This window comes from Macaca thibetana, chromosome 15 (genome assembly GCF_024542745.1).
Source record: "Macaca thibetana thibetana isolate TM-01 chromosome 15, ASM2454274v1, whole genome shotgun sequence".
NCBI lineage: Eukaryota > Metazoa > Chordata > Mammalia > Primates > Cercopithecidae > Macaca > Macaca thibetana.
The window spans coordinates 40,943,922-40,958,402 of NC_065592.1; the positions used below are offsets into that span (position 1 = coordinate 40,943,922).

Here is a 14,481-nt window from a genome sequence, read left to right on the forward strand (position 1 = left end):
AATCACCTGCGGAGCTTTTTGTCAATACAGATTCTAGGGATCTTTCACTCCAGATCTACTGAAGTTGAACATCCAGGTCTGCAGCCCAGGCAAGAATCTGCTTTTAAAGACCAAGCCCCACCCACAGTGCCTCCACAAACCCCCATGCCACCCCCACCCCCGACACACACTTACAACAAATGACCCTGATGCAGGGCTGAGAACCATAGGGATGTTCATTCCAACAGCATAGAACTTTCTGAAAATGCAAAGAATTGGATAGCAAGGACCCCGACCCTAAATGGGAAAGAGAGCAAGGAGGGGCGGACTTTCTAGTCCCTGTCCACTCAGAAAGTCTGCAATTCAGTTCACTGGCGATGGCTCATGTCTCAAAGGGTGGCAGGCTGGAAAGGCTGAGGATGGGGAAGTGATATTCATTCCAAGAAAGAAGCCAGACAGACAAGGGAGGGGGGGACTGTCTGAGCTGAAGAGGGAAATTCCCCGTCCTAGAGGGTGGCGGCTGAAAAAAGCCATAAAGCCCTTCCAGGAGATGTTAAAAGGGGGAAGTCCCCAGCTCAGGGGTGGCATGACTGAGTGCACTCTGGACCCTGGGCTGGAGACCTGGCTCTGCCACCTTCAGGCTGGGTGGCCTCCAGCAATCATCTCCATGACCTCAGTGCCCTCCTATGTAGAAGAGACTCCAAACATCTCCCTGCAAATGAGACTAAAGGAAATGGAAGCACACGGAAGCGCGTGAACTGTGGCGCAGACAGACGGGCGCACAGGGAAGGCATTCTGACCATCGGGAACAGACAGGTTAAGTCAGGACTGCCAGGCCTCGAGGCACAGCCCAGGGGAATCCCCTTAATAACTGAAGGCAGCCACGGGGGTTTGGCATGCCTGTCAGCCCCAGCCACCGGCCAACCAGGAGGCCCCAAGGGGAATAAGGCATCTGCACTATGTGCGGTGCTGAGTCCAGCCCTGAGCTGCTCTCTGACACATCACATCACCTCCCTTAATCCTCACAACCAATGGGTTTCATTGGTCAACAGTAGCAACAACAGACACTGTCCAAGCATTTTGCACAGGGCAATTCGTCTAATTCTCACACTAACCCTGTGAGGCAGGTCCGCTGTATTGTAACCAAGGAGGAAACTGAGCCTTGGAGAGCTTAAGTCACTTGCTCAAGGTCAAGAGTCAGTAAGTGGCAGAGCTGGGATTCACGCTTGGTGGAACTCTGATTTGCACCAGTTCCCATAAAACCACTGAGAAAAGTGGGGCTGGGGAAGCATGGAAAGAAAGTGTTTGAGGTTCCCCAGAGGCCACCAAGTCCATCAAATCACCAACAACTTTTTCTTTTTCACTTTTCCAGAGAGTCTGGGGATTGATTTCATAGCCCCCCTTAGCTGACACGTGCCCCACATCTGCCCCAGTGCCTGCAGTGCCATGGTCCTGGGGAGGGTCCAAGGCTGGGGAGTCAGTGGGGCCTGGCTTGAGTCCTGACTTCACTACCCTGTGACCCTGGCAGAGCCACCCCACCTCCTGGGCATTCATTTCTGAATCTGCACAATGGGGCTGATGCCACCTACCTTCAGGGTGGCAAGAAACAAAAGTGAAATCATGTATACAGTAGCACCAAGTACACAGTGGTATCAAGAAATGCCAATTCTCTTCCTTCCCCTCCCACTTCTCTACCTCTGTCCAAAGTTGCCCAGCTCCGGTGCCCCACCCCAAACTTCTCTGCCTTACTCCTCTCCCTATGCTGAGGTGATCACCTCAGGCTCAAACCCCACTCTCCTTTCCTGTCCCTCTCTCAGGGCCACCTTGGGCTGTGGCACCTCTGCCCAAGTTGGCCTCACTGTGAATTGTGAACTGGTGCACAGGGCAGCATCAGATGTGAAGGCCACTCTGTGCCCTGCTGCCCCACGTTGGGACATGCCAGTGGGATGGCCAAGGGCTGATAGGCACACAGGATAGCCACACCACCCAAAGCAGTTGCCCTCCCCAATCACTAGGTAGGCAAGCAACTTGGACCCTTGACTTCCTTCATCCCAGCTGGCCAAGAGTTGGCTGCCATCCTGGGGATGGACTTTTGCAATACTACCCGGGCCATGACCCCATGGATGGTCATCAGGAGACTCATGCTGTTAACCCAGTCCTGCCCACACACCCTTGAGTCAGTGTCTTCCCCTCTCTGGGCCTTGGTTTGCTCAGTTTGTATACAAAGGGCAGTTTTCTGTACACCTCTGTACACAAAGAGATGTACAGAAGGACTTTTAGGTCCTTCCAGTGCTAACAGACTCTAGTTCTATTCTGCTGCATCCACAGCTCTGCTGCATCCACAGCCCTGCTGCTGCCCAAGGTCTGTAATCTCCAGCCACTGCCTTATTTCCATTTCCCTGATTTCTATTAGAGATGAGTTTACAAAGTAGCCCAACCAGGCAAGGAGACGGCTAAAGCTCTGCTGTATTTAGTGACTCCGCTGCTGCTTGCTGTTTTCATTAAAAACAGGCTCCTGGGTGTCCCCATAGTCCCCACAGTCTGACTCAGTGCTTTCAAAACCACTTCCACGTCTCAGCCACAGGGTGCATCCCCAGGAGGGAAGAGGTCTAGGACACTGGAAGTTAGGATTGCCTTTCCCATGCGTCAGAAATGAGCTCCCTGGAGGACTCTGTGACTCACAAGACTAGGGTCCTGACTGTGCTTTCACAGCTGGAGCCCTGAGCAAATGTAACAAGAGCCATCGTTCAGGGCCGTTTCTCTCATGCCAGATGCTGGGCTGAGGCTTGTCCCTGTACTTCATCATCTAACCCTGGAAACAACCCTATGAGATAGAGCTATTAGAATCACCATTCTTGGAAGAGGAGTTGAGGTTCAGAATGGTTGAGTAAGTTACCCAAGGCCACAGGCTTTTTACCCAAGGTTCCAAAGCAATAGAGCACAGCGTTTGCCCTTGACAGCCCTCTGATGGTCACGAACGCAGGGTGGCACTGAGGGAGCTGGTGTTCCAGTTCACCAGGGGATTTTGCAAAGTGCCCATTGGTTGGCTTTCCTGACCTTCCCAGATGAGTCAACGATTAAGCTCACAGGTCTGAAAACAAAGAGGTCAGACCCAGGGCTCTGGGGTCCCTCTAGTAATTCTCAGCCTGCTAAAAGCTGACCAAGATCACATGGCACAGCATCCCAGTACTCACCGGGGCTTGAGTGTAGGTGACGGCTTCTAAGATCTCAGCTACTCCGTCTGCCTCCTGCAGCCCACTGGTCTCTCCAGATGCCTGTGTGGAGACAAACTGTGCCACATACTGGGCAGAGTGGGCAGGGCCCATAAGAGTTGGACAACTGGGAAAGTCACAGAAACTGACAAACCGACTCTCCTACAGAGGAACCGTGTGTGTATGTGTGTGTGTGTCTATCAGAGACAGAGTGGGGTTAAGGAGACAGCAGGTGTGCAGTGTGCATGGTTGGTTATTTGTTTTATTTATTTATTTTATTTTTTTGAGACAGGGTCCCTCTTACTCTGTCACCCAGGCTGGAATGCAGTGGTGCAATCTCGGCTCACTGCAAACTCTGCCTCCTGGGTTCAAATGATTCGCCTGCCTCAGCCTCCCGAGTAGCTGGGATTACAGGCACGCACCACCACACCTGGCTAATTTTTGTATTTTTAGTAGAGATGGGGTTTCACCATGTTGGCCAGGCTGGTCTCGAACTCCTGACCACAAGTGATCCACCCACCTCGGCCTCCCAAAGTGCTGGGATTACAGGCGTGAGCTACTGCACCCAGCCTGGTTGTTCATTATATTTCTTTCCACATTTTATTGCTCAAACAAAATACACAATCATTTTACACTCTAACATACGGTCTTTCATTCTATCCAGGTCCCCACCACTCTCCCAACCTTTGTGAGGCTGTCATTGGAATCTTGCGCTGGGAACCATTACAGCCGAAATCATGACTTCCTAGCGTTACCTAATCTTTCTAATTAGCCTCCTAAAGGCAGACAAGGAGCCCGAGTGCTGTGATTTTGTGACCAGTCCTTTGTTCTTGGACCCTTGGGTTGTTTCTAGTTTTTCAGTATTACTGGTAATGCAGAGACGAACACGAGACTACACTAATCAGCATCACATGACTGTCAGGCTGGGACCACTGGCCCATGGAACACAGGCATTCTCACGGGCCCAAATGCCACTTCTCAGGGGCTTTCCAACAGAATCCACAGCATTTTGTTTTTCATAAAGTTAACGAGATCAATTTATGTTCTGTTGCAGGGTTGACGCCACCCAAAGAGCAACAGGAATTGTAGGAATGTGCTACCTTCTGCTCGCCTCTGACTGCATCCTGGGACCCCTTCTCCCTGGGAGGCCTCACCCTTGCCATGGTTCAGGCATCACCTGCTCCCTAACTTGTTTCAAGTTCCGCCTCTTTCCTCTTCCTGCTCCCACCTGACACGTTGAGTTTGGGTTTGAGGATCTCCCCGTGTTCCCATCACACTGCGCTCTGCCACTGTATTTTGGTATGGAAGTGCATATGAGCAGCTTATTAAACAGTTCCCAGTTATCCCTTTATCTCCAGCACCTACCCAGGGCTGTCACCCAGCAGGTGCTCAGTCAATCCTTAGAGGAAGGGAAGGAGGGAAGGAGGAAGGAGTCATCTTTTTTTTTCCTGCCCACCAGCTTAGGAACGAAATCATTTGCCAAGCATAAAAGCAAAGTTGAGGATCGTTTTTTATGGGACTTTACTCCCAGAATATCTCAGTTTTAACTTTGATTTTAGAATCCTGACACCATTTCTTGGCAAGAAGGCAGGAAAGCAGGCCATTGACGGCCACAGCCATGGAAGATCCTGACACCTTATAAGAAACACAGCTCCCCGCACCAGAGATGGCTGACGCTCTTTAAAAAGTGAAATCACGCCAAAAGCCCAAAATAGGACTTGAGGCAGCACTTGCCAAAATGAGAGGTTTCAGAAACTCCACGCCACTGTCTGGGCATCCAGCCCTCCCCAGGCCCCAGCTGCTGGGGTTGCAGGGCCCTCTGTGGGATGGTAGGGGAGCTCACCGAGGACTCTTCGGGGTCGCACAGCTCCTCGGGAGTCCTGGGGTCAGGGTGCACGGTGAGCTGCTGGAGGGAGCCCTGGGGAAAAGAGAGGGATCAGAAGCCATGGTTTGCATGTTCACAGCATGACTGCCAGTGGAAGACTTGATTGTTTTTGTAATGGAGAAGCACAGGTAAAAGCACGGGAGTGAGGATGTATGGCCTGTGGCCTCAACCACAAAGCCAGGCCACCTCTTGGCCCACTCTCAGTTATGGGGGGATTCTCCTTGGGCCAGTATCATACTGACCCCTGGGCCAGAGAGGTCCTTGGGGAGCATAGTGTTCAAGTATGGGCACTACAGCAGCCTCCTGTCTCCAGGTCCCCAGCTTGTCAGTGGCAGGCCCTGAAACACACATCTCCCTCTCCCAGAAAGCTCTTTCCCCTGCAGCTCAACGCTTCTGGGTTTGAAGGCCCATCCCAAGAAGGGCTGCTGCAGCCTCCCTGCCTCCACTCTCAGCCCCTCTCCCCACACCTGACAGCTTCCTCTCCACGAGGCTCCCAAAGTGAGCATTTAAAAATTGCCCATCGGATTTTAACTTCTTAACATTCTCCAGTGTCTTTCACTCTACTCCAGATAAACCCAGACTCCAGCCCATGGTGCTGTCCTGTTCACCAATGAGACATCAGTAAATATGTGGGCTGACTAAATGAGTACCTACAATAACTTAGTGATCTTTAGAATGCTTTATACATAAAAGCCCATTTTGATAGTAAAGTCAGTTTAATTTTTCTAAGTGCACATTGCCTAGAAGGAGGGAAAAGCTACCTCTCACTCTGGTATTCTAGTGTATCCCACCTTTTCAGAAATTACTTAAGTGCAATTGCCACCCATATCCAAAGATCAAACCATTTAGGGCTATAACAAACCTTGCTCTTTTATATAAAATCTTAAAACGTACAAAGTGTTTTCACACAGGTTATCTTATTTGACCTACAAGCCTGTGGGGTAGGCTTTCTTATCTCCACTTACAGATAAGGAAACAGAGAGGATCAGAGAATCCACATAACTGTCTCAAATCTACAAGATAAGTTGAAAACTGAGGATGAAAATCTAGGTTTTGGGGTTCCAGGCCTAGTGTTATTTCCTGTCATAACACGCATGCCTCTTTGAGGACATAAGAATAAAATACTAACAATAATAGTTGCTCCATTTATTGCATGGTGAGTCTCTGACCATCCACCTCCCTGGTCTACCTGAAGTGGGACTTTGACTCACAGTGAATCTCTCAAGTCCTGTAGCTCCTGCATTGCCCACGAAGATTCCAGCGCTGGACTCGAAGGTCAAAGCCTGGGGGGACCGCTGGAAGGGGATGCGGCTGTGCTCCTCACAGTCCACGACGAGGGCCACTTCCTCACCCTGGACAATCACGGCGAAGCGGTTCCACCTGTGGGTCATCACGGGCACCGAGAAGGCAGCAGCCTCTTGGGACACGTGGGAGCCCGGCTCCGTGTAGTAGAGGATGACCCGCTGGTGGCCATCCTCCACACCTGAGAGCCGCAGGCCCAGGTAGATGACCTTCTGGAAGGCATCAGTGATGGCGAAGAGCACACCGCCGTGGGTGCTGCTGGGCTTCACCATGACGCTGATGGCGAAGTCCCTGAAGAAGGTGGATGGGATGAGAGTCCTGGCTGGGCGGCCGACATTGGCACCAGGGCCAAAGCTGTAGGCCGGGAAGCCACCATAGCCTGTGACAAAGGATACAGACGAGGGCAGCGGGACACCGATGAGCTGCGTGAGGTCCAGGTGACCCTGGGAAGCAGACTCTGCAGGGAGGGAGAGAGAGACCATGCCTTACAGGTATATTCCACTCTGCTTGAAAATGAGGAAGAAATGCAGTCACAAGTGAAACGGGATCACTCAGGAACCCCACTGAAACTGTAGTTCCTAAATGGTTGTTTTTCAAACGTTTTTGACAACGACTCACAATAAGAAATGCATTTACATTGCAACCCAATATACACACGTGTAGACAGATATCTGTAACACTGAAACAAAAGTTTCATAGAACATGATAGGCTTTTAATACTCACCAGGCACTCAAATATTTTTCTTTCCATTTAATTATTCTTTTTCTGTTTCATTTTATTAAAAACATGCTGGTAATGAACTACTAAACTGATTTTGTAACCCACTAAAAGTTCATGACCTGCAGTTTAGAAAATGCTTATGAGTAATCCCTAGAATATACAATGTTCCCCCATCAACTTGGAGATTTTTTTTCCCCACTATAAAACTGAACAGGGGCCAGGCATGGTGGCTCACACCTGTAATCCCAGTATTTTGGGAGGCCTAGGCGGGTGGATCACTTGAGGTCAGGAGTTCGAGGCCAGCATGGCCAACATGGTAAAGCCTCGACTCTACTAAAAATACAAAAATTAGCCAGGTGTGCTGGCACATGCCTGTAATCTCAGCTACTTTGGAGACTGAGGCATGAAATTCACTTGAACCCTGAAGGTGGCAGTTCTAGTGAGCTGAGATTGCACCACTGCACTCTAGCCTCAGTGACAGAGGGAGAGTCCATCTCAAAAAAAAAAAAAAAAAAAAAAAAAAAAAAAAAAAAAACCTGATAGGTTTGTTTTGTTTTGAGGTCTATTGTTTAAGTCCCTCCAGTGTGAGGGGAAAATCAGGGACAGAATGAAGTGTTCCCAGGCCTCAGAGCAATTGAAATTTGCATCATTGTCATTGCCTTTGACATCACCACCATCATCATCATCATCATCATCACCACCATCATCATCACCATCATCATCATCCACATTCCCTACGCTCTCTCTGTACCAGGCCCTGCTCTAAGCTCTCTACATACATTAGCTCATGTAATCCTCACAACAAGCCTACGAGGTTAGGTACTGTTATCCCCATCTTACTTCTGAGAAAACTGAGGCTTAGAGAAATTAACAAATTTGCTCAAGGTAAGTTGCATGCAGGTTTCAAACCCAGAGCATCTGACCCCAGAGGCTATGCCACCACACCTTGCAGGGAGAAATTATGGGGCTCCATTATGGTGTCCTGAAAAAGACCCCAGGCTCAAGAATGTTGGCCCATCCAACTATTTTCCCCACGAGAAGGCTGCAGCCTGGCTTGCAGCAACATGCACCCACTCCTGGAGTTGATAACCAAGGTACCAGCAGTGAGACAGGAAGGCAGGTCCCAGAGAGAGGGGGACAAGACGACTGCAGCCAGGACAATGGACAAGTAACACCCTTTGGCCTTGGAAGTGAAACCAGATCCTGAGGATTCAACCAGATGAGGAGGCCTGGAATGAGTGAGGATCAGAATCAAGAGGTGTCCTCCTCCGGAGGCCAGAGGGCAGGGCAGACTCACCTGATGGCTGTCTGGGCTATGGCCAAAGGCCAGAGGCCATTGAGACCCTGAGTGATTTCTGGGGACTTGGCAGGTTGGTCTCCAGAAAAAAACCCCAAACACTAGAGGGGCCCTCTGAGGAAAGCCCTACCTGAGGAATCAGCCTGATTTCCAGTTTACCCAACTTGTCACCGCTTATTAGACACAACTACGTAGCTCTGTGACCTCCAGTGAGTCACTGAACCACTCCAAGTCTGAGTGTCTTCCTCTACCATACAGGCACTAGAATGGGCTCCAAAAGAATGACTAAATAAGACCGTCCATTGTAAGCCCTGGTTAATAATGGTAGCAATGCAACAAACATTCACTATTCTTCATTTTTATTATATCCACTGAACAACCTCAAGAGGTCAATGGACAGGGATAATCAGTCCTGCAGCACTGACCAGGAAAGCAAGGCTGACATGGGAGCCTGCCTGTGTGCCCTTGAGCTCCCTTATAAAGAATAATAACAATGTGGTTTTCATGCATAGTTTTACTTAGTCCTCACAGCAGCCCTGGAAATTAACTGCTCTTATCCCTTGGGAAGATGAGATGACTGGCCCGAGGTTACCCAGCTAGTAAGTGGCAGGACATTTTCGAGCCACGGCTGGTGTGATTTCTGGCTGATTCACTGCTGCAGCCTCACTGAGATGGGGGAGTCTCTACCAGGGTGGTGGGTGGGGCTCCACCTAGTCTGCCTACTGTATCAATGACCCTTCAGCAGCAAGAAGGATGGAGTCAAGACTCCAGGTGGTCCAGGAACTCAAACTTCCCATGAATGGGTACGTGTACTCGGTGGCTGGGAGAGGGAGACGCCCTGACTGCCGTGCCCCGACCCCGACTCCACAACACTCACAGAGAAGGCTGCTCACGGCCAGTACTAACCTCAATTATTATGAAATATCTAGGTTACACAAAAAAATACAGTATAAAGAACAATACGAGGCACTTGGTTGTTAAATGGTTAAAATGCCAAAGTTTATGCTATGTATGTTTAACCACAATTTTTAAAAACATGAGTAATTAGCCCATAGGTTTGTTGTGAGGGTTAAAGGATATAATACAAAGTGCTGGCACATGGCAAATGCCTAAAAAGTGGTGGATATCATGGCTGGACACACTGTGGCTCACAACCGTAATCCCACCACTTTGGGAGGACAACGAGTGCAGATTGCTTGAGCCCAGGAGTTCAAGGCCAGCCTGGGCAACATAGTGAGACCTCATCTCCACAAAACAACAAAAAAGCCAGGTGGTACACACCTGTAGTCCCCACGACCCAGGAGGCTGAGGTGGGAGGATTGCTTGAACCCAGGTGGTCAAGGCTGCAGTGAGCCATGATCATGCCACTGCACTCCAGCCTGGGTGACAAAGAGAAACCCTGTCTAAAAAAAAAAAAGAAAAAAAGTAGCCATCATCATCATCATCATCATCGTTGTCATCATCTAGACTTGCTCATTTAGAAAAGAACCGCAGAGGTCACCTGACACAACTCTATCTGTGGATAAGGTTGTATCAGGTTGTAACTGGTGACTTCTAGGGTTCTATCATACCAGACCCTGCCCTGTCTGGTATGATAACCAGTAGCCACATACGGCTATTGGGCACTTGAAATATGGGTCTTCCCAACTGAGATGTGTCATAAATGTAAACTACAAACTAAATTTCAAAGACTTAGTTTGGAAAAAAATCTCAATACTATTTATAGTGATTATATGTCAAAATCATTTTGAAAAACAATGGATAAATAAAATACATTACACATTAATGGGTGTGGTCATGTGTGCCTGTAGTCTCAGCTATTTGGGAGGCGGAAGTGGTAGGATCACTTGAACCCAAGAGTTTGAGGCTGCAGTGAACTACGATCGTGCCACTGCACTTCAGCCTGGGCGACAAAGAAAGACCCTGTCTCTCTCTCTATATATATCATTTTTAAAAATTTTAAAATAGGGTCAGGTATGGTGGCTCATACCCGTAATTCCAGTGTTTTAAGAGGCCAAGGTAGGAAGAATGGTGAGGCCAGGAGTTTGAGACCAGCCTGGGCAACATAGAAAGACCTCATCTCTACAAAAAAAAATTTAAAAATTAGCAGAATGTGGTGGTGTGTGCCTGTAATCTGCTACTCTGGAAGTTGGGCCGGGAGGATCACTTGAGCCTAGGAGTTTGAGGCTACAGTGAGCTATGATCACCCCACTGCACTCCAGCCTGGGTGGCAGAGTGAGAGCTGTCTTTAAAAAAAATAATTATAATATTATGAGGAACAAGTACGTGCCCGCTGCTGCACTTAAGACAGACAATATCAATTCAGCCGAAGCTCTCATGAACTCTCTTCGGTCCTTTTCCTCTGCCCATGCCCTGGTAGGAGCCATTCTTGTGAATTTGGTGTTTATCACTCCCACGCATTTGTATGTTCACTCGATATGTGTTTCCAACAGAATGTAGAACCATGGTGTGTGTATGAAACCTCATGTAAATGGTGGCATGATGCATGCATTCTTCTGGAACTTGCTTTTATTTTTCACTCAGCATTGTATTTTTTAGATTTATCCCTGCTGATACATGTGACTCTGGTCTTATATTTTCTTTTCTTTTTTTTGAGACGGAGTCTTGCTCTTGTTGCCTAGGCTGGAGTGCAATGGCGCAATCTCTGCTCACTGCACCCTCTGACTCCCGGGTTCAAGCGATTCTCCTGCCTCAGCCTCCTGAGTAGCTGGGATGACAGGTGTCCACCACCACACCTAGCTAATTTTTATACTTTTAGTAGAGACAGGGTTTCACCATGTTGGCCAGGCTGGTCTCGAACTCCTGACCTCAGGTGATCCGCCCACCTTGACTTCCCAAAGTGCTGGGATTACAGGCGTGAGAAAGCCACCACGCCTGGCCTGGCCTTATATTTTCACAACAGTACTCTATGGTATAAATAAGCTACAATGGGTTGATTCACATTTCTGTTGGTGGAAAGCGAGGTTTCCATCAATATTACAAACGATACTACCATAGACTCCCTTAAATACATCTCCTCCTGCTTGCCTGTGCAGGTAATTCCACAGCTGGAAGTGGAATCATTGGATAATATGGGTATGTGCACCTACAACTGCCCTGAATGTTGCAAAATTGTTCTCTGAAACAACTGTGTCATGTCACAGACCCACCAGCAGCATATTCTTGCCAACATTTAGGGGAGGCAGAGAGACACAATTTGGGAGAGGTCCACAGGGCTTTTCAACTGTAGTAATAGCGTTAATTGTTTAGGTGGTATTCAAAAGAAGTATTCATTATATTTTTCTTCATTGCTAATTTCATGGAAAATATTTCATACAATTTTTATAAAAATGATTAACCCCTCCGTGACAAAAGAGCACATCTGATCCTGTTGCTGCCCTGCTTAGAAAATCTTCTATAAAATATGATTATTCATGGCCCTCAGGGCCAGGGCTGACCAGGCTGCTGCCACCTGGCTCAAGAGGCCCTCTGTGGTCAGGACCAAGCTGCACTCCCTACTCTGTGACATGCCTGACACAGCCCCGGAGCGCCCCACACTGTCCCAGGGACTCCCACCCCTGCCAGGAATGCTTTCCTGTGTGCCATCTGCCCCAGCCCAGCCCAGTTATTTTCACTGAATGACTCCTGCTCATCAGCCCAGGCCTTGCTTCCCCTGAAATCTCGCTTCACCTCCCGCACCAACACCCTCCCCTCTGGTGGCTGTGTTAGAAGCCCTCTCTGTACACACTGGGGTCCTCTATCATAGCCCCTGCGTGTCACTATTGGGTCACTTGTTTCTCTTCCCACTGGGCCATCTGTGTTCCCAGTAACCAACCCAGGGCTGATGAGTGAATGAACAAACAAATGAATGAATGTGTACATATTATCAAATCCCCTCTTTTTTTTTTTTTTTTTTTTTTTTTTGAGACAGAGTCTTGCTCTGTTGCCCAGGTGGGAATGCAGTGGCATGATCACAGCTCACTGCAGCCTCCACCTCCCAGGCTCAAATGACCCTTCCACCTCTCAGCCTCCCAAATGGCTGGGACTACAGGCATGCAGCACCACACTCAGCTAATTTTTTCATTTTTTTGTAGAGACAGGTTCTTGCTATGTTGCCTACATTGGTCTCGAACTCCTGGACTCAGTAATTCTGCTGTCTCGGCCTCCCAAAGTGCTGGGATTACAGGTGTGAGCCCCTTCGCCCAGCCTCCAATCCCCTCATTTTAGAAAAGACTAAACTAAGGTTAACAGAGAGGAAGTGTTTGCTGGCCATGAACTCAGATTTGATTCTCAATTGAATGTTTATCCTCTCCAGTTCACGACTTGCTTTAAAACAGAAATTAATTTTAGTTAAAATATTGGTAAATTTGGTTAAATTTGACCACATAGAAATAAAAAAGTTCTGCATAGCAAATAATAATAATAATGATAATCCCCACAATGTCAAAGAAAATCCCCAAACCATGAAATGATATTTGCTACAAAAATCACAGTAACAAACTCATTTCTCTAACATGCAAAGCAAATGAATACCCAAAAGAAAAATGGGCAAAGAATAGGAAATTCTAGACACAGTAAAAGAAATTAAAATCTTAAACATATGAAAAATACTCCACCTCATTCATAATGAGAAAATGACAAGTTAAGATTACGAAGAGATACCATTTTCCCTATCAAACTGGCAAAGATCAGAATACGCTGTGTTGGCAAGGGTTTAAGGCAGCAGGCCTCCTGCGTTGCTGGCAGGAACATAAATTGGTATAATGTGGTGGGAAGCAATTTGATAACATTTATCAAAATGGCAAATGCGCATGTACTTGTTGACCCAGCAGTCATACTTTTATGAATTTTTTAACAGATAAAGTTCATACGTGAAATATAGAGTACATACAAAAATATTCACTGCATCGTGGTTTAAATTTACCTAACATTCCCATCTTTGGGAATGATGAATATAATAAATTATGATAGGTTCACACAATGAAATCCACGGCAGCATTTCAAAAGATGTGGTTCCTTAAGTGCTAACATGAAAAAATCAAGAAGATGTATTATGTAAAAACAAACAGACAAAATAACAAGGTGCAGAATTGAATTGCTATCATTTGGAAATATATGTACTAATACAAAGTAAATATATAAGAGATATTTAAATATATATGGTATATTACAATATCTCTAGAAGAATACACAAGAAACTGGGGGCAGCGGTTGTCTCCAGGGAAGGAAGCTGGTAACTGGGGGCTGGGAGACTTGCTTTTCACTGGACATCCTTTTATACTTTTTCTTATTTTATGGCATATACATGGTATGAAAAGTAAAGACATTTACATATTTTTAAAGAGATTAACTCCTTGAATCCACTTTTAGAAATCATAAAACCTATTCTTCTTGCTTTTCCTCCCTCAGATTCAGCTTATCTTTGTACAGAAAGAAAGAAAAAAAAAAGGAAAAGAAACAAAGAAAACTAAACATCCCACTGAGATTTCTTTTCTCTCCTCCACGGTTTAAAGATAAAAACAAAACAAAACCACAAACACCCAACTGATAGCTCTGCTTTCTTCTTCCCTTGTCCAATCCAGTAAAAAGCTTTTCCTCTACTTCCTCTCTCTCTCCTGCTGGGAACAGGAGGGGGAAGCCTCTTTCTGCTGGGAAAATTCCTGGTGCCACAGACAGTAAAAGCGCCAGAGCTTCACATCCTGTGGCTTGTTTCCAAGTGGTGTCTCTGAGGGATCCAGGGCCAGGTAGGGGTTCAGGGGACACAGGGAGACGGGCCTCAGAGGCTCCCACTCAGAAAGCTCATTACTTAAACCAGCCCAGTGCTTCCCATGGCCAGTAGATCCATGCTTGCGCATGGCAATTCTGGGAATTCTTATGCCCAGGAGTCTGAGTAAAAACAAAAATTCATGAATCTCTCCAACATCCCTGTTTTCTAGATAGGGAAATTGATGTTCAGGGAGACTTCCATGACCAGGAGGCACAGCCAGGAAGCGACAGATGGGGCAGCAAAGCAAGGGGGGCAGAGTCTTGTTACCATGAGTCCCAGAGCCCTCCCACAGCCCCCGACCACTCCAGGCCCTGGCCG

The 14,481-nt window shown here is 47.5% G+C and overlaps 1 protein-coding gene across 1 annotated transcript in view; it reads right to left on the bottom strand.

Annotated features, from left to right (window-relative positions):
* COL15A1 (collagen type XV alpha 1 chain) overlaps positions 1-14,481 on the bottom strand; it is a 127,072-nt gene that overhangs the window by 77,990 nt on the left and 34,601 nt on the right. Inside the window, 3 exon segments of the mRNA XM_050762069.1 lie at positions 3,174-3,254; positions 5,035-5,109; positions 6,288-6,835. Coding sequence (XP_050618026.1) covers positions 3,174-3,254; positions 5,035-5,109; positions 6,288-6,835 — 704 coding nt within the window.